Source organism: Protobothrops mucrosquamatus, unplaced genomic scaffold (genome assembly GCF_001527695.2).
Source record: "Protobothrops mucrosquamatus isolate PMUCROS unplaced genomic scaffold, P.Mucros_1.0 scaffold201, whole genome shotgun sequence".
NCBI lineage: Eukaryota > Metazoa > Chordata > Lepidosauria > Squamata > Viperidae > Protobothrops > Protobothrops mucrosquamatus.
In genome coordinates, this window is record NW_015386556.1 from 244037 (window position 1) to 262912 (window position 18876).

At 55.5% G+C, this 18876-nt stretch overlaps 3 protein-coding genes across 3 annotated transcripts; all 3 read right to left on the reverse strand.

Annotated features, from left to right (window-relative positions):
• Positions 1 to 593: 593 nt before the first annotated feature.
• CUNH19orf47 (chromosome unknown C19orf47 homolog) lies at positions 594 to 5901 on the reverse strand. The gene is made up of 8 exons (XM_015813905.1): positions 5874 to 5901; positions 5678 to 5765; positions 4779 to 4893; positions 3991 to 4072; positions 3754 to 3888; positions 3244 to 3393; positions 2706 to 2776; positions 594 to 1174 (listed from the first exon to the last, which is right to left on the reverse strand). Exons 1-8 carry the CDS (start codon positions 5890 to 5892, stop codon positions 656 to 658), a joined length of 1179 nt encoding a protein of 392 aa, XP_015669391.1. The 5' UTR covers positions 5893 to 5901; the 3' UTR covers positions 594 to 655.
• Positions 5902 to 6411: 510 nt separating this feature from the next.
• PLD3 (phospholipase D family member 3) lies at positions 6412 to 14747 on the reverse strand. The gene is made up of 12 exons (XM_029283719.1): positions 14623 to 14747; positions 12467 to 12533; positions 12032 to 12100; positions 11132 to 11379; positions 10364 to 10547; positions 9141 to 9261; positions 8849 to 8976; positions 8254 to 8454; positions 7614 to 7753; positions 7135 to 7300; positions 6842 to 6941; positions 6412 to 6611 (listed from the first exon to the last, which is right to left on the reverse strand). Exons 1-12 carry the CDS (start codon positions 14745 to 14747, stop codon positions 6412 to 6414), a joined length of 1749 nt encoding a protein of 582 aa, XP_029139552.1.
• A 735-nt stretch (positions 14748 to 15482) lies between these two features.
• Positions 15483 to 18203, reverse strand: HIPK4 (homeodomain interacting protein kinase 4). The gene is made up of 2 exons (XM_015813865.1): positions 16575 to 18203; positions 15483 to 15665 (listed from the first exon to the last, which is right to left on the reverse strand). The coding sequence occupies exons 1-2, from the start codon at positions 18201 to 18203 to the stop codon at positions 15483 to 15485; spliced, it is 1812 nt and encodes a 603-aa protein (XP_015669351.1).
• Between the last annotated feature and the right edge of the window lie 673 nt (positions 18204 to 18876).

An 18876-nucleotide genomic window follows, 5' to 3' on the forward strand; every position in this document is an offset into this window, starting at 1 on the left:
AAAATGGGTTTGTTTTTGTTTGCTCAAGAAAGGTCAAAGGGGAAATATGGGTGCAGCCATTTGCACACACACCCCAGTCCAAAAACAACTTATTCAGGAGTGCAGCAAAAGAAACGGAGCTAGACCAGTCAGGAATCCTGACGTGTAAGACAAGGGCGTTTCTCAACCATTCTAAAAAAACCGAAAAGGAAAGAAAAGAAGAAAAGAAACCCAGAACACTGCCGGACCTGCCTTGCCAATTGCACAGCTCCAGCATCCACTAAAAGAAAAATCTGGCAGTTGCCCTTCCTGGAATGCGGGTGTTCCAGGATCGGCAGATGAAAACTCAGGACAGAGAAGGGAAAAGAAGGGACCGCCTGTCTCTCTTATGGACACTACTTCCTAGGATAGAGCAAACACCTGCAGAGAAGAAACAAAAGGTGTGTTCAGAGGGCAGCCCAAAACCCCTCACTTGGCCCTAAGCAACTCTGGGCGCAGGGAGTGGTGGGAGAACCAACCAAGAGCTTCACAGAAGCAGACCCACATCGGCTCTGGAGTGCAGCCTCCCGCTCACATCACAAAGGGAGCTGACGGGAGAGATGAACACACACACACACACACACACGCTTGCCCTCCTCGTCTGAAGGCTCCCTCCAAGCGGGGTCTCAGGTTAGGCTCACACAGTCTTCCTGCCGAGCCTCTTAAAGACACTGACGGTGCCCGTGTAGTCCATCTGAGCGCTGGGGGGCTCTGCAGGGCTGGAGCTGCTTACCTTGGAGCTCCCTAAAGTTCTGTTTATGGTGACTCGGAAGGAAGAGTCAGGCCTGCTCCTGGAACTGGTAACGCTGCTGTCCTGGGCTTGGAGGAGTTTCAGCGAGCGCTTGCCCAGTCTCTTGGCCACACTGCCTGGGGCAGGAGACAAGCCCTGCATCTCTTCTTCCTTGGCAGGAGCTGCAGATCCAGCCACGCTCTTGCTCCCGCGTCGCTGGATTGCAGTGGTGGCAGCTGCTGCTGCCACCTGCTTGGGCTCAGAGCTGGTAGCTTTGGCCTTGATGGTGACACCAACTTTGCAGCTCTCCTTGGGCTGGGAGGGTCTTTTCAGAACTCCTGCATACTGCAGGACAGAGCTGTCGTCATCGCTGTCAGGTGCTTTGTCCTCCTGCACATCCCCCAGTCGGCTGAACACTCCTGTGGGCTGTGGAGAGACAGAGCAGAGCACAGTGGCTGGATGATTTTGGGTCCCTCTGCTCTAGAGATGAAGCAAGCATTGCTCTGGCAGGCTAAGAATACTACTGGCCTTGCACTCAGGTAAAGAATCGGGAGGAGTCTGGCAGCATCTGGCCCGGCTGTTTAAAGCCATTGGTTCACTTTATCAAATGCAGGTCGAGGTGGGGTGCGTGGAGTGAGGCATGCAGAGAAGGGGAAAGGAAGACAATTTGGTTGTGCAGATGCAGGATCCAGATGAGAGTTCACAAGTATTACAACCGAGCAGAAACAAGTCAGGAAATACGCTACAGAACAGCACTGGAAACAGCAGCCATAAAGGCTTGGAAAAGATAATACCATGAATGCAGCCTATACATGTAAAATTTAGAACTGTGCAAGCCACAGTACAGTATTCTCTGTGACACACTGTGAAAGCAACAACCAGACTTTGAGGAAGCAACAAAAGGGAACAGACATTTTTGAATGTTGACGCTGGAGAACATTTCTGATGATGCCACGGACAGCCAAGAAAACAAATCAAACTAATCAATCCAGAATTCACTGAAGTACAGATGAGTTTGCACATCTTAAGAGAGACACAGCTCTCTAGAAAATGTTGATGCTCAGAAAGGTGGAAGAGAAAAAGACAACAACCAGAAGCCAGGTGGAGGGACTCTGTTACAATGGTAATGGGGCACCCTTGGAAGAGCTGAAGGGCCAGGATAGGGCCAGATAATCATGGAGAAAATCTAAGTGGGTGACAATGATTTGATGACAATCACCATTATCATAGATAAGCAAGAGATTGATGAAGTCACATCAAAAAATTTCAGGCAATCTCAGAGGATCTCAACACACACAGTGGAGTTTTATTATACTACGTGATCTGTTTCACCTGTAACCTGCATCTACATAACCAACTAATCTTCCCTTCCTACCTCACCTGTTTAAATCTGTTTAGCCACTCGTGCATCTGAAGTGAGCTCACAAAAACTTAATCCTTTTAATAAAATGTTAAATGAAAAAGGTGTTACCAGACTCCTTTTGATTTTTGCCAACCAACTCATATGCTCTACTCCTAAAATGAATTTATAGCAGTGTAAGTGTAAGGGGGCAGCTGCCATGGTATGGTTGTTTTCCTGACATGAGTGACTGCTGCAACCTCCAACCAAAAATAGTTCATGACAAGAGCCCTCCACCATTTATAGCTTGCTCTTTCGCAGCAAGTTCCCACAGAAGGGAAGGAACTGCAGGCAAAAAGCGGAACCAACCAATCAGAAAAGCCCAGTGCTGCTGTGTCAGAAACAAGACCCCCAGGCTCTCCAGAAGGAACCTGCTATAGCTGCATTCTTCAGGGAGGGGCATGCTAGGACAGGCCCCATCCAGGCATAGTCAGGTAGTCCAGCAGGTCAGAACTGCACCTGGGTCAGCACCCAATACGTTGGGGACCACACACAGGAAAAAGGAGAAACTGCTGTCAACTCCAAAGAAGAGGTTTCTCTCCCCCCACCTCCCCTCACCTTGCTCCCTGTTGCTGTGTCTCCACCAGTCTCTGCACCAAGCCGGTCAAACACAGACGTTCTTTGCAAACCTGACAGAGAAGAACACAAACATGGATGCATACAACATCTGTCAACATCAATGACTAGGAAAGGAAAGGCTCTTCCCAAGGAAACAACCAAGCTACAGATGTTTTTTTTTTATTCCCATGCCTCTGTGCTGCTTCGAAAGAGGCTTCTTGAGTTTCCCTGCAAGAAAGGGAAGGCAGGAGATGTTGTGTCTCTCTACAGAAGATCCTCTCAAGGGAAACCTGCCTAGTGTTGCAAACAAGATCAGAAAAAGCTTAATGACCAAAAAACCTCCCATTATTAGATAAAAAGATGTTTGATTGAACAAATGCTCTTAATTGGCCACTTTTGCTTGTGTTTGTCCTGATCCAAATTTTGTTTTTAAGTGCTCAATTTACAAATCCTATACCCCACTTTCATTTAAAGTTTCCCACAACTTCCTTCCTTTGAAGAAGCAACCCCCTGCCCCCGACAAAGGTAGCTACAATACCTTTTGCTGCCTGCTGCTGCTCCAGGATCTTCTTGGTCCTAGGAGTTGTTCCTTTGGGCATGTGGACAATGTACTTCCCTTCCATCTCTGCTGTGACGCGGCGCCGCTTCACTGGGATGGTGGGATTCTCAGCCCGAGGAGCGCAAATAGCTGCCGCACCAAGAAGACATAAGCAAGCGGATGTAGCTCAGTGGATGCTCTTGTGCTGCTTGCAAATGCCACAAGAAACAGCTTCCGCTGTTTCTGCTCAGGAGCCCAAACAAGCACAGCCATCGGGACCCAAGCAGAAAAGAGAAATTGCTCAGATTCTTGAGTAGCCTGTTCATTTTTGGCTCCAGGTCCTCCAGCTGAGCAGCTCAATTCTACCCTTGTGGAGGCAACAGAAGCCTAAACCTTAATACTCTAACCGTGAAAGGAAAACACCGATCGTGGCATGGCATAGCAGCGATACCACTTAGAACAGAAGTTCCCAGCAGAGAAATACATTGAGCTATGGATTTTTACAATCACCTGCTTTGGTGCTTTTTCCTGCCATTTTGTTGGATACAGTGATGGAGATTTTGGAGGCACTGCTGTCAGGCCTCCGAACAGGAGTAGAAGGGGGAGAGTCTCGGCTCAAACTGTTGGCAATCATTCTGGTGGCAGCTGCAGAAATTGATTAAGATCACAACTGTAAAGAATAGCCATCACGGAGGTCTGGATTTCGATGAGACTCCGTGATCAGCAACACAAGCAACTTGTACTCACCAGTATTAGCATTTCTGCGGAGTTCAGATTGCAAAACAATTTGGCTGGAGGCCACCGATTCTGTTGCAGCTTTGCACATTTCCTGGAGGAGAAAATGCCCACAGTAATAAAGTGGTCATAGACAGATCGGGAGAGTGGACTCATCTTCCCCAAATGCACCAAAGCAGAAGAAATGCATCAAGTCCCCAAGTTAAAATGTTGCATTCTGGAGAAAAGACAGCTTGGGGAACAGCAGAGCCTCAGATGCAGAAGTGGCCTGTAGTTCCTCAAGCATCTGTGAGTTTTAGCCTTTTAAACTTTTTTGCTTCAGATTTGGAAGATTAACAAATGTCTACGGGGAGACAGACTTGACTTCAGAGGTTCTCCGTGTGTACAGAGCCGTCCCCTTACACTAGGCCAAGATATTTGGCATCCCCGAATCTTTTTTCTTTCAATCTTGTAACCCCTTAATTCTGAGTAGAGTCAGGTGGCTGAAGGAAGCTGAGCCTTTACTAGCAGATGCCCTTCCTGATGCCTACATGGAGTTTGCAGCAGTTATTTTCTCCTCATGCTCTCAGAAATATCTGCTACTTAGGATTGAACTTTCAACCTTCTGAATGGAGGTGAGCGTTTTCATCATTAGGCCGCCACGCCACGCCACTCCTCCAGGTACAAAATCCAAAATTATTAAGATGCCCCAAAAGCCCCTAGTCAGCACCGGAGAGATCTATTTATCATGACTCAATAAATGTTTGAAGCCTCAATGTATGAAATAAAGCAAGGATGAGCAACAGTTCCAAGGAACTTACCTGCCGGTATACCAGTTTAGCGTGCTTCAGAATGGCAATAATATCGCCAACTACTGTGATACCCAGCTCGTTCATGATCTCCTTATTGAGATCCAGCAGCATGTTCTTCTGGATCCTGCAAGCACGCAGGCAGCAAAAGTTAACTTTCCAAGCTACAATTCCCACCAATCCTTTTATGACTCTACAAGGACCTGGGAGATTCTTTCAACAAAGTGCTAGATGGCTCCATTTAGAAGGCATAAAAGCACTTCAAGCCTATGTTGGAAGTGTGAACAACATGAAGGGACATTTTGTCGTGTTTGATGGAGATGTAAATATGCTTAAAAATTAATTAAAATACATACTTTGATATAGATGATTTGAAAGAGGAAGATGGGTGGTTAAGAAATATGAAATATAAATAAATAAAAATCAATGTTCAACTTTTCTTTCAAGACTAATAGATAAGTTAGAAAAAACTCACATATTTCAATATTCAACACTTCCCATTATGGAGAAATGGCTGGAGAAGTTGATAAATTGTGCCAAAATGGATAAACTGAGTTCTTTTATCAAAGAGAAGATACTGCCTACATTTATTGGTGACCAGAAGCTTTTTATGAACTTTTGATTTATGGCTTTGAATAGACAGGGCAAATTATAGAAGGAAATATTGAAAGAAGAGTAACGATATAACTTTAGAAAAGTTAAGATATTTGTACTTATAATTGCTGTGAACAACACTGGAAGCTACTCCTTTTTTCTTTCTTCACTTCTTTTCTTCTGCTTTTTACTTTTCCCTTGATTTCCTTCTTACTTTATTTTACTCTACATTAATTCTTTATTGCTTGAAAGTTTCAATCCCGGCAGGGCCGGGAAGAGGCCCCGGGAGACCCTGCGGGCGCGGAGGAGCCACTCGCCTGTTATCCACGAACGTGACGGCGTAGTTGACCGCGGGGCCCGGCGGGATCCCGGCTTCCTTGAAGAACTGGATCCACTCCGAGGTGGCTGCGGGACCAACGGCGGCGTTAACCGGGTGGGGGAGCAGAGAGGAGGGACGGCCACGGCGGCCCCCGTGTAGAGACGGGGAGGGAGGGAGAGGAGGGGGCCACTCACCCATCGTCACCGACGCCATCGCGCTGCTCCAGGCGGGGCGGCCGGAATGCCTGCGGAGAGCGACACCGCGTGAGGCCGCCGCCGCCGCCGCCTCACGGCCGTCCCGGCCCGCCCCTCGCCGCGCAGCACCCGGGATGGGGGACGGGGCCCATCACCTGCCCGGGCCCGTCCCCGCAACCCGCCGCGAGTCCCGCCCGCCGCTTACCCACCGCGCCGGCTCCCACAGGCCGCACCGGAAGGCGGCGTGCCGTAACTTCCGGCGGCCGCCCGACGCCCCGAAAGCAGCGAGCCCCGCCCCCTCCCCCCCGGACGGCCCCCTCCGCCCACAGAGCCACGCGGCAGACAAGAGGCTGGAAGGCGAGCCTTTAATCGCCCGAAGCCGGGCCCGGACGCGCGGGGCGGGGGGGTAAAACCAGCAGGCCGGCCGCAGCCGGGGAGGAAGCCTAGCTCGGCCCAGCAACTGAACCCGCGGAAAGCGACCCCTCGCCCCCCCCCCCCAACCCGCGAGGCTCTTCCGCGGGGCCTGCCAGGCGGGGCTCTAGCGGGCGCTGCAGAGAGCCTCCCACTGGCCCTCGGGGTCCAGGTCCCGGCTGTATGCGGAGTTCCAGTCCCGCTCAAAGATGCGCTGCAGCTGCTCGCGGAGGGTGGGCTGGTCCCCCGCCCGGGCCGGGCTCTGAGCCACCACCAGGGCGGAGCCTGCCGTGTGCAGGAAGTAGTCCCCGGACCAGTTGGAGGTTCCTGGGGGGGGAGGAGGAGGAAGAAGAGGTGAGGGATTCCGGGGGGGGGGCAGAAGGTGACTCCTGTCTGGGTGGCCCCTCTGCTCTTGCCCCATCTGCTGCCCGGGAGGGGCCCGGCCTTCGGGATCCCCCCCCCAGACAGACACAAGCCCTCCGAGGTGGGAGGCCAGCAAGCCCTTCCTCTGCAACCTACTCTTCCCCTGCTGACCTGAGCCCTCCCCACTTACTCACCGATGTAAGCCACCTTGTCTGTTACCATGAACTTGCTGTGGTTCACTCTGGCATAGGGGATCTTGGCCTGCGTCTCATTTGCGGGCACCACAAAGAGCCTCTGGGAAGGCAAGGGAGTCGAGTCAAATGAGGGGCACTATGGAGATGGGTTAGGGATTCCTTGCTCAGCCCCTGAGTAACTCCCAGAGAGGTTTCTGCAGGGCAGGAAAAAGCAGGCCGACCCCTCATTTCAGGAGCAGGACGGTTGCCGTCTCCCTGGGCCTAGGAGGCAGGATGCCATCGGGGGCCCTCACCACTTCCAGGCTGTAATGGGTGCGGTTGTCCTGCAGGGCAGCCAAGGAGTGCAGGAAGGGGAACATATTTGGCTTGGAGTGTCTCCAGCAGCCGACCAGGAGGCGGAGGCGGACTCTCTTCTCGTAGGCCACTTTCCGGAAGTGGTCATCGATGACTGGCCAGAACCTGAGAGGAACAGCAGGGTTGGACTCAGAACAGAACAGAGTTGGAAGGGGCCTTGGAGATCCTCTAGTCCAGCAGCCCCTACCTTTTGGGTACCAGGGACCAGTTCCATGGAGAGGTTTTTCTGCAGACCGGAGGGGGGGGCGTGGCTTCGCCTCCTGCCTGCATCCCGAGGAGACTCTAGTGATGCCCAGAGGCATCTAACAGTCCCCGTTGGACACAAGCAGCCCACCCCCCCGTGGGGCTGCCGTGAGGGAGGAGGCTGCCTCAAATGCTTGGGCTGATGTTCCCCCACTGCTGTTTTCCTCCAGTTTACCTCCTCGGGTGGGAGAACTCCATGGTGGGCAAGTAACTCATCACGGCCACGTAGACAAACTCCTGGGCCCCTTCGATGACGCTCAGTAGGGACTGGAGGTCGTCCGTCCGCCCGGTGGCACACAGGACTTGGGGGGCACTCTGGACAGCACAAAAGAGACCCACCTTAACGTAACTTTCATTTTAGCAAAGCATCCAGAGCAGTTATTGGTTGGGCTGGTTTGCAGGCAAAGTCTGCCTGGAAGGCAGCAGGCATCTGGCTCTATTCAGCAGTGATGAGCTGGCCCTGCCAGCCTCCCTTCCAAGGGCCAAATCTGGCTGGGAGCCTGGTCTGCCCAGGGCTGGAGAAAGAAGCTCCCTTATCTTGCCAAAAGGAGGGTGTTGCGTTTTTTTTCCCCAGGGCACAGCAATCCAGCTGTATTTTGTGTCCCTGCTTGGACATGGGAAGGGCTGGTGGGAATCTAACCCCAATTCATTAGAAGGACCCACTACTCTCCTTGCTGAAGCCTCTTAGCAGAAATTATCATTTTTGCAACTTGGGGAGGATGTTTCTCCCAACAAGTGTGATCAGAGAGCCCCACGAGCATCCTGGCAGCTGCTCAGAGCAAAGCACTCAACCGTATCCACGTGCAGTTCCTCACCGAAAAGTAGACAGCAGCCTCTGTGCCGTTCAGCTTCAGCTCCAGGGGCGTCTCCCTGTTGTAGGTGGTGGAGTAATTGGACGGCCAGGGTGATGGGATGGTGGTGTTTGGCAGCCCGAGGGCCCAGTAGACCTCAAACATCTTCCCCAAGTCCTGGGCCAGACAGCTGCAGTTGTAGACAGCCGCCCCGAGTTCCTTCACCTGGCACCAAAGAGGAGAATGGGCCCAGGACATCTAGCTGCTCTCTCCTGTCTCCACATGGGACACAAGGAGCTGCAGGCACATAATTCAAGAGGTGCATCCACTATCTTAGTAATGCTCCTGAAAAAAAGGGGGGGGCTTCCAAATGACTCAAAACCCCAAGAGGCCCTTTTGATTTGCAGAATACCAAGCCACAAAGAAACAATTTTGTCAGGGCACCTGGGCAAATTAGTTTTGCCTGATGGTGCCAGGCAGCCTCCCTTCTGCAACCTTTAGAAAGCCTCTGAAGAGGGATGAAGAAGGCCTGCAGAGCAACCCTACAGAAGACCATCAGCTGCTCCATCAAATCCCCCATCGGGAGCCCCAAGATTTGGGCATGGGACAAGGGGATCACCTGTGTAAGGGCACGCCAGTCCATATTTGCACTCCCAAGATAAATGTGTAGCTGGTCCACAATCCAGAATTTGGTGTGCAGGACTCCCTGGGTCAGTCTTGGTAAGTCCACTTGGCGGATCTGGGCCCCTGTGTGTTTAAGAAAGACCGTGGTCGACCTGGGCTCCTTTTGATTGGGCTGTGGGTTCAGCCTTTTCTCTGCCCCAATAAAGTGCCAGGAATGGACTTGGCCAGACAGACCCAGAGCTGCCACCATCAGCAGCTGACTTGAATCTGCTACGGTGAAAGCTCACCACTCTTCTCGAGGACCTGAAGGTCAGCACTGGGCATCCGGGTAGAAGGCGGGTTGACTGCTATCCTTAACACAATCCCTCGACTGGCAGTGTGCTGGAGCTCCGATAGTATTTCCTGCCCCTGATGGGAGAGCAAAAGGTCCAGGAGGCAGCTGAGAACTGCTGGGGAAGGAAACCCTTCCCAGGAGGCCCTCTCAAATGCTAGCCAGCCAGCCCTGGCTTGATCCCTGATGGCCCATCAGACAAAGCCTGGGCCAGTAGAGCAAAGCAGCCTTAGGTGTAGTTTTGTTTGGTGTAGTTTTAGCCACTGTTGAGTGCCGTGCTTGATTTCTCAAATGAGAGCTGCACACAGCAGCTCTCCCCAAGTCCTTGGACATCTGTCAAAATGAGAGAGAGAGGCTCTCTGCTCTCCCTCCGTAACCAAAGTCTGAACTAATGGATGTTCCGCTGCCCTCAAAGGGAGCTTTGACTGACTGCAAGGCCACGCGTGGCTCCATGCCTGAGTAATTAACTGCCTGTTTGCATGCAGGTTTCGCCACGGACCCATGTGCAAATCAGCGTCTGCCTCTTGGCCCTGTCAGCCCCAGACCCCTTCCGGGCTTCCTAGCTGTAAGTGTGTGCCACACGCCTAAAAAAAGTCTTGCGGTTTGAAGATGGCTAATAGATGGGGGGGGGGGGGGAAGTAACCAGTGACACTAATGCCTAGGAGAGGCTTCACTGAGCTGGTACTTTACAGATCTGTGAGGTGCATTTGGAAATTCTGAGAGCTGTAAATTAGTATAGCCGGAGGGGCCACTTACGGAAGGATTCCCAGATGGAAGAGGCCGTCTTAGACCAGTCCTGGCTTCTTACAGCTATTCTAGACCCAACGCCAGGGACTTGTAGATCACAGAGGCTGGGAAGAGACCTTTGGAGTCATCTAGTCCAGCCAGCTGCCCGGGGCAGGAACCTTAGACTATCCTAGGCTGTTGCTTGAAAACCATGACTCCAGGAAGCTGGCTAACCCACTCTGTCATAGTTCTCACAGTCAGGAAATGCTCCTTGATCCAAGTCTGGATCTCCCTCTGTAAAGCTTCCACGCATTGGTCCTCGTCCTGCCGCATGAACTTTGGATTAAGCTGAGGATCCACCTCTGCCTGTGGACTGTCTTCTGCCCTGCCCTTGGGCTTTACCCCTCCCCCTCCCTGGAGATGAGTCTGGGGCTCCTGCGCTCCTCCCCTCACCTGGCTGGCTGAAGGATCATGGGTATGGGTGTCCCGGTTGCTGAGAGTCCAGTAGAAAGAGGCAATGTCCACGGAGCTCCTTGCGCTTCTCAGAAGGCTTTGCCAAGTCTCAAAAGTGGAAGGGCTGACTGTGCTGTTGTCGTCATATGTCAGTCCTTCAGGGATGCTCTCCACCAGCACACTCCTGGGGGAACAACTGGGTGCTTATGTGTTCCACAAGGGTCTTGCATCACACTGCAGACTCATTGAGCCAAAAAGCCCCATAACCTCTATGGTGTCCCAGGAAGGCCTTCATTCAATCTGAGGGATTTTACCCATTAGCCAGCAGCAGTAGAGTCTCCTAGCCTTACCTCTGGGCATTGCCCTACTCTACTGCGTGGGGGGGAGGGGGAGAGCAGTGCTGCGAGTGGGCTTCTGGCATGGAAGCAGGGGGTCTCGGCATGGCTATACTGATGTGTTTCTCCAGGAGGAAGTGGGTGAGGCAGGACAGTTCTGGCAGAATCCCAATTCCCCTCCCGTGCCCCTTGCCAGGCCTCTCGTGTGGCCAGGCTCCTCCTTCCTGGAAGGACCACCGGGTCCTTGTTCTCCACAATGCTTTATGCAAATGGATGAAGACCCCACAGAGCTGAATACTGTTCTTCACAGTTAAACAAAACCACAACCTTTGTGTTCTCGCAAGGCCACATTTCTGATGGAGAAGGAACAGGCCGTGACATGACACCCCTCTACTTGAATGCAGTCCAAGAAAATCACAAGCAAAGCTGATACCTGCATGAGTCGCTGCATGCGTGATCCACACGTGGCACCAATGCCACATTCCCCACTGTGGCCAAACTTTGCAAAGGAAAGAAGAACGAGTGGACCACCAGGGCCACCACCAGCAGAGTGGACAAGATGGCTGTCACCAGGATGCACTGAAAATCCCAGGCCAGGATGGACGTAGATTGGCCAGGTGGCTCTGCAGGACGCAAGCCAGAGACGCTGTGGCAGGGCCTCCCCAGTGCAGAGCCACGGAACTGCGGAGAAAGGGAGGAGCTCAGAGCCTAGCCCAGCCCCACATCCGATCCCCTGCACAGTCACCAATACACGTGTGCACTCTCTGGGCACAGGGGAAGGGGGGCAGTGGCCTGGCTGGCTCTCGCTGCTTTGCTTTCATTACTCTGGGGGTTCTTGGGGGGCGAGCAGAGCTGTTCGATGCCTGCTGACCAAACCAGCAATGTCTGGAAGCAGCCTCACTGCTGCTCAGGCCCCCTCAGCTCTTGGAGAGGCAGACCCAGCTTTCAGGCCGCCCAAACAGGTTGCTGGGGCCCTTGCTCAGGACCAATATCCAGTGCAGAAGGGAGCAGAGGAAGCGAGCAAGGAAGATGGAGATGTGGGTTGTTCTTCCTCAGACAAAAGGGGCTGTGAAGCATTTTTAAGCCCAGAGCAAGAGATAACTTGTGGAAGGAGCTCAAAACCTTCTAAGGAGGGGGCCCAGCGCAAGCAGACTCGCAAGATTCTGTTCTAGCTGGTCTCGAGCAAAATAGATTTAGCCTTCCTTCCTTCCTGGGAAGTTGATTTCCTGGTGTGGCCTGGCAGCAGGGCCGGGTGGGCTTAAGTGCCTCTCTTTCTCTCCCCCCTCTGAGACACCGCTGCAGGCCGGGAGGAGCTGAAATGCGGAGGACCCACCTGGCGCAGAGTCTGGCCGGGCTGCTCAGCCAGGGGCAGCAACTCCTGAGGGCTCTCCGGTGTCTTGAGCTATGAGGAAGGAGCACAAAAAAGTTCTCCACCCTCAGGAAAAAGCCACAGGGTAGGAATAGCCCCCCCCCCCCGCAAGCCATCAGCATGGACGTGGCCACGGGTTCCAGAATGTAGACTTGCCAAGGCTGGCCGGCCAGAATCCCACACAAAACCTCTGAGGGAAAGATCCACTGGCTTTCATCAAGCAAATAGGACACAGCTCTGCAGACTCACCTCAGCCCCATTTGCTTTGGGGAGGAGGGGCTGCATGGGTCTCTTATTTGCTGAAGTCTTTGACCCCCTTTGCAGATTAACAGTGGGGCGCCTCGGGTGTTATCACCTCCACGGCACAATCCCACCCCTTGTGCAGCTGAGAGACTTTACCTTCTGGTATGCAACTGGGGGCTTCATTTCCTCAGATCCTCCCGAGTGGGAAACAGCTTCAAGGAACCTGCGAAGGGCACAGGAAGAAAGAGGTTCCGCTCAGGGCTCTGTGCCCACCCTGGGTCCCTGGCTGTTCCCCTCGGTGGCCAGGCTCAGAGGAAAGGATGTCAGGTAGAGGTCTTGTCCGCTTGGAGGCTAACCCAGGGCCTGCTTTTCAAACCTGGCCCTTGAGCAGTTTGGGAAGTGAGGAGGATGCACTTCCAAATGTGGGTGCTGCCAAGGAGGTCTAGCCAGGCCCGAGAAGACGCTCACAGGCGTTGCAAGGCTGGGAGGCTGCTCTGCAAACTGAGGAAACCTGGGCAGGAATTCTAGGGGGCTCCTTCTGAGCCATGCGTGAGGGGGGGAAATGGGCATCTGGGTGGCAGAGCAGAGAAAGGCAAGGCGGCCGCTGGATCCTTAGATTAGTGCAACATCCAGGGCCGGAGGGGGATTGGTCCCAACTCAGAAGTTTAAGTGTCCCCGTTTATTCTGGGCAAAGATCGGACCCTTCTGGCCCCAGAGGATGGGGGGCCGCTCAGAGGAGGGCTCTAAAGCTAAGCGATGCCCACCACCGCCAGCACGAGCGAATGCCAGGGCAGCAACTGTAGCCTCCCTTTTACTCATCAGGACTCTAAAACACAGTTAATCCCAACGTTTGTACCTTAAATTCAAAGAAAGACTGAATGCCAAGGAGTGGGTGGAAGAGGCGACTTGTGCCAAGCACGTGGCGGCAGAAACTAAGAGACGGCCTGGGCCTCCAGACGGGAGCAAGGAACACCTGCAGAAACCAAGCTAGGCCCAATCCCACACTGGAAGTTTCCTTTGCAGGTACTGACCGCCCTGAAAAGAAAAACACTTTTCTAAACCAAAGGGAAAGTTAATGATCACAAACTGCCAACTGCTTTGTAGACCTTGATCACACCAGGCAAAAGCCAAACAGGTAGGGGCTTTATAGAAAACTGGGCACCACCCCCACCCCCACACCTATGAAGGGTTAGGTCTCTCCAATGCTCAACCCTCCCCTGCCCCCTCGCCAAAGCAGGGCCTGGTGGGAAAGCGGCGGGGGGGGGGAGAGGAGCCGCCTTCTCAAAGGGCCACCCCGGCAGAGCGGCTCCGCCAGGGACTCCGCTCTCGCGGCCAACAGCACCAGCCGGTGGCATCCGACACCGGGCACAGCTCCCTCCCTCCCGTCGCGCCAGCCCCGCCTGCCCCGGGGCGGATCAGAGGATGCCCGCCCTCGCCAAGCGACTCGGAGCCCGGCCAGCCGTCCGGCGAAGCCGCAACAAGAGGGAGGGATGGAAGGGCTCCTTCTCCGGCTGCCCTCCCGGGGCTCAGGGGGGCTTTCCCCGGCGAGATGCCCGCCTCTCCGGGGCGTCTCCGCGCTCCAGCTCCGGCGGGGCCGCACACAAGGAAGGACGGGAGAGCGGAGGCAAAGCGCCCAGTGGCACCTTCACGCCGCTCTCTTCCCTGCGGGACCCGGCGCCGCCCACGGACCGGCGGACTCAGGAGCGGCTGTCCACGCAACGCGGGACGTGCCGGGCGCGGCCCCGCGTTCGTCGGGTCCGGACCCGCCGCCCCTCGCCCGCCCCTCGCGTACCGCCGAGAGCTTGGCTTCCCGGGCAGCCCGACGCGCCGGCTCGCTCGCTCGCTCGCCCGCCCCGCCCCGCCCCGCCCGGAGCAGCCAAGCCCCGCCCGCTGCCAGGCTCGTTCCATCCCTCCGGGGAGCCAAGGGGGGGTCCCCGCCCGCCCCCGTCCCCCGCTGGAAGTCGGCTCTGAGGAATCGGCCCGGGCGGCGGCTTTCCTGGGACGGACCCGGAGCAAAGGCGACGAAAGACCCCGGAATCCCGTCTGGGTCGGCTCAACCCCCCCCCCTTGCCCTGATGGTAGATCCCTCCCGCTTACTGGGAATCCTGGGAGTTGGTGCGGCGCCGCGTCCGACGCTGCCTGCCTCCCCGCCTGTCACTCCCGCGTCGAGTTTGGCGCCCGACGCCCTCTTGATCGCCCCGGCAGCGGCCCGCGACAACCCGCCCGCTGCGGGGCTGCAAAGAGCCGGAGCGACTCGAGGGGGCAGCGCCGCGGTTCGCCTCTTTGCCTCCTTCCGCGGGGGGCGGGGGCACCGGCCTGGCTTCTTCGGCTGTTGGCTCCGGAGACCGCTGGCCCGTCCTTCTCCCGGCCTGTCCTCTATCGCCGGGCCCAGCCCCGAAACGCCGCTGCCCACCTGCACCCCACAGCGGCCCCTCATCCGCGCTGGGCGCCAGGGGCGGCCCTGCACCAGCAGGTGGAATGAGGAGGGGGCAGCAGAGCACGTGGGGGGAGGGGGCTTCCCTGGAAAAGCCTCCCTCCGGTTGACCTTGTTGGTTCCGCCCCGCCCCCCCCCCGCAAGAGTCTCGGAGACCAGCCTGGGGTAGTCCTGCCCTCTCCTTCCAGGGCAGGCTTTGCTTGCGGCTTCCCTGCCGGGTCAGGTGCTGCCCTATGGGCACTCCCTGCAAGACCCCAGGCTCTCCTCGGGAGGGGGCTGACATTCCCAGCGCAGCACAGTTTGAAGGCCGGCGGGGGGCGGGGCGGGTCAGCAGGCAAGTCTGGGTGGAGGCGTGGAGGGTCCCTAGACAAACATGCCGTCAAAGCAGTCTGTAAGTGATAATGAGTTTATTAACGATGCAGTAGGTCGAGTGCCGCCTGGACACTCAGGGGAGTCAGTGTGGCCTGCGTGTGGTGCCCTCGGCTCCTGGAAAGACCAGTGGGCTGACTGGTTGCTCAGAGCCCCCCAACTCCATCACCTCCCCTCCCCGCCGGGTCCACCTTGGCCTGCCCTCAGGGCTCTCTACAGCTCAGTAACAGCAAGATGGCGTTTATTAAGTAAGTGGGGCTGGGCAGCGAGGAACAGTCTATATATTTAATGTCTAGAAAGGTATCTGTCCGGGCCTTGGTGGGCCATCTCTCCGCTGCACCTGCCCTCTTCCTGGCTGAGGGTCCAGGGCTAGTGGTGGCTGGCAACATGTTGCAGGTAAGGCTGCAGCTGGTGGCGGTTCCGGGGGGCGTGCAGCACTGCCTTGAGCGGGACTCTTTCCATGCTGTGTTCAGCCAGCCAGTCCTCGCTGGGTAGCCAGGGGTTTGGCCCGGGCAGCGGCATGGCCGGCTCAAAGACCTCTGTCTGCCCGTGCTGCCAAAAAGAAACAGAGCATTACTGGGGGAGGGGGCCCAGGGAGGGGTTGAGAGAGCTCATGGAGGGGCTGAACTGGTCTGGGCAAGGCCCGTTGCAGAGTCGGAGGGGTGGGCGGGGAGGTGCTTCGGTTCCTGGATAGGGGTTTTGCACCATCTTTCTCTTCTTCACTCTCTTGCCAAGATTGGTTGGGCCACCCTTTACTTGGTTTCTACCTGCACACCCCCTCTGCAAACTGGGGTGGGGGGAGCTGGGCTGCTGGGAAAAGAGCACTTTGCCAAGCTTCATAGAAGATGAGAAGGATCAGCCACAGGGGCCAGGGATGGGGGGGTGGCATGAACAATTCAACAAAAGCCCCCCTCAGGATAGTTGTGGTATATTCCTTTTTTCCGAGATGGGTGTCCAAACTCAGCCTGGAGTGTGCAGATTCTGTGGTTGCCTTTGCAGCCTGTCATGAGTGCTGCTGCTCCCATAACTCCCTGCAAGCCCACCGGGGCGGGGGGAGGATGCCAACTGGCCTCTGGCTAGGACAGCCAGTGCCCCCTCTTGGCTTTGATGATGGGCTTCTGAACTGGACCTGCAAGTACTGGGGGGGGGGGAATGAGCATTCTTCCTCAGAGATGCTGCTCAGGATGAGTACGAGCACATGGGAAAGACCGCAGTGGACTTGGGATACTGAGGCAGCTTCATGGGTGGCCTAGAAGAAAGATAGAGCAACAGTATTGGTGTGGAGGAGGGAGCTGCAGACCCTCCAGTGTCTGACTCAGTCCTCCTCTGAGGCCCCATTCTAGTCGCCTTGGCCATTGCCTACACTCCCTTGTTTATGTCACCAATCAGCTCAGGGGGTTCTCCCATCCTTTGTGGTTTCATGAGGTCCAACCCCCTGCCGCCTCTAACTGTCCTTGTTACCTGTGTGGTGGGTGAGAGGACCAGGCCTTTGGGGTAGCTCGCCTCCTCCAGGGCACCGGACTCTGGCAAGGAAGTGACGCTGGCATTGCTCTCCTTCTCCCAGCCATGGGGGTCTTCCGGCGTGTACTGCCCCAGAAGGATCAGGTTCTCAAAAGTGGGGTCTGACTTCACATGGTGAGAGGCCTTGTGGTGCCTGGGGCTGCCGGGCCGGCTTCGGTAGTAGGCTGGGATGGGTTCCTGCTGGGCCTGCTCATGACGCAGCCGGAGGCTCTGGTGGGCCACTCTATGCCGATTTGCCACTGCCTCCGCCGGGTCCAGAATGGGATCATAGCCTCCCCCGCTGGGCCCTTCGCCCCACACCTTTAGGGGCACCTCCCGGCTGGCTTCAGCAATGCTGAGCTCGTCCAACTGGCTGGTGGTGCCCTGGATGCCATGAGCGCTTTCCTCCCGGCTGTAGAAGCGGTCCTCCTCCATGGCACTGTAATGTTGCGTTTCCTCCTCGGAAGCCTTGCCATGGCTGGGCAGCGACTCCCGGAGGCTCCTCAGGCAGAACTGGTAGTACTGGGTGAGATCATAGTTCTGCTTCAGGGGTTGGGTGGAGATATAGGGGTGTTTCAGGGCTGCGCTGGGAGTGATGCGCTCGTGAGAATCCCAGGTCAACATCCGTTTGATGAGCTCCACCATGCTCCGGAGGTCAAAGTACTCAGCCAGGGCCTCTGTGTCCGGGTAGATCATCTTGTGGACGTTCACCGTCTCCATCTGGTCCAGGGACTTGAGCACGTACTTTCTCCTCTCCACAGACTTCACTTTGGTGTCAGCCAGATACTCTGCTGGGGTTTTCAGCTGCCAGGAGTTCACCACCTCGGGGTGCTGGCTCCTCTTGAAGAAGAGGTGGGCCTTTCGGGCTGCATTCAGGAGGGTGGGCCTGGGCATGCCTTGGGTCTCGCAGATATACCGGATCTGGTCATACTCATTGTTCCCAGGGTAGAGGGGCCAGCCAAGGTGCAGCTCGGCCATCACGCACCCCAGGGACCACATGTCCACCTTCTCACAGAATGGCAGCCCCAGCAGTATTTCTGGGGCCCGGTAGAATCGGGACTGGATGTAAGGCTCTTTGACATAGCGCACTTCGTTGAAGATGCTGGCCGATCCAAAATCAATCACCTTGACCCGGAAAGGATACCTCACCTGGTCCACCAGCATGATGTTCTCTGGCTTCAGGTCAGCGTGGATGATTGACAGCTCTTTCAACTTGGCCAGGGCTCTCAGCACCTGCGTGGTCACTGTGCGGATGTGCCGGACCGGCAATGGAGAGAAGTTGTGCTCTTTCTGGAAGTCGAAGAGGTTTTGCTCCAGGAGCTCAAAGACCAGGTAGAACTTGAGCTCGTCGTGGAAGAATTCGTGGAACTGGACGATGTGAGACTCCTCGGAATCCACCTCGGACATGGTCTGCAGCAGCTTCAGCTCATTCTTGATGATCCTGCTGCGGTGGGAGTCATTCTTCAGGATTTTTATGGCCACCATCTCCCCAGTGCTCCGTTTCCAGCTCTTCACGACCTCCCCAAACGTGCCCTTCCCCAGAATCTCAAAGACGTCATAGAAATCGGACTCTGACTCGATTGTTACCATTGTCCTGTGCTTGCCCAAGCTCAGAAACACGGGTGCAAAGTGGCTTCTTGCAAAGAGAGGTCCGGCTGCCACGGAGCAAAGAGAATCCCAGCCTCCTCCGGAACAGGAGGTGATGCAACAGTCAGCCGAGTTCCAGAGTTGCCAGGTGAAGAAAGTTCTGTTATGGAGGCAGGCAGCCCACTCCCCTTGGGGTCTCCAACAGCCCCTTGCCCAGGAGGAAGAGCTGCTCCAAAGTAGGAAACCAGCCCACTGCAGGCCCCAAGGAATACCTCTGCAGTGCCAGCCCAAGGGTTGCTTTTAGCCAAGGGTGAGTACTGGGGGAGGGGGGGCCATCAGCCAAACTGCAAATGGATGGGTTTGAAGAGGCGTTTGCAACGTGGAACGGAGGTTCCCTCATGAGTGGAGGGATGTGGCTCTCTCAGAGGAACCCCTCTTTCATCCCACACCCCATCCTTACGTTCAGAGCGTGCCTTGATGAAGCACAGGCAAAGGATCTTTCACTTCCCTGGAGTATTTGCAACTGCTCAATCCTAAATTCTTAACATGGCATCCTGTTCAGAGGATTTGGCCTAATCAGTTTGATAATAATTTCAAAATGCTGTTTCTAGATTCTTGGCAGAACTTTATACGTGCCACATATCTTCTTTTAGTGCCCCCAAGGAGAGGACCCCCT

Excerpts from the sequence above, each read along its gene's own strand:
- CUNH19orf47 (XM_015813905.1), bottom strand. Across the intron at positions 4,894-5,677 it reads GTCACGTTCGTGGATAACAG|GATCCAGAAGAACATGCTGC; the intron begins GCGAGTGGCTCC and ends GCGTGCTTGCAG. Across the intron at positions 3,394-3,753 it reads AGGAAAAAGCACCAAAGCAG|CTATTTGCGCTCCTCGGGCT; the intron begins GTGATTGTAAAA and ends TTGGTGCGGCAG.
- PLD3 (XM_029283719.1), bottom strand. The coding sequence starts at position 14,747 with ATGAGGGGCCGCTGTGGGGTGCAGGTGGGCAGCGGCGTTTCGGGGCTG. Across the intron at positions 12,534-14,622 it reads CAGCCGAAGAAGCCAGGCCG|GTTCCTTGAAGCTGTTTCCC; the intron begins GTGCCCCCGCCC and ends TGCCCTTCGCAG. Across the intron at positions 12,101-12,466 it reads CCCCAGTTGCATACCAGAAG|CTCAAGACACCGGAGAGCCC; the intron begins GTAAAGTCTCTC and ends CCTTCCTCATAG.
- HIPK4 (XM_015813865.1), bottom strand. The coding sequence starts at position 18,203 with ATGGTAACAATCGAGTCAGAGTCCGATTTCTATGACGTCTTTGAGATT. Across the intron at positions 15,666-16,574 it reads TCCTCTCACCCACCACACAG|CACGGGCAGACAGAGGTCTT; the intron begins GTAACAAGGACA and ends TCTTTTTGGCAG.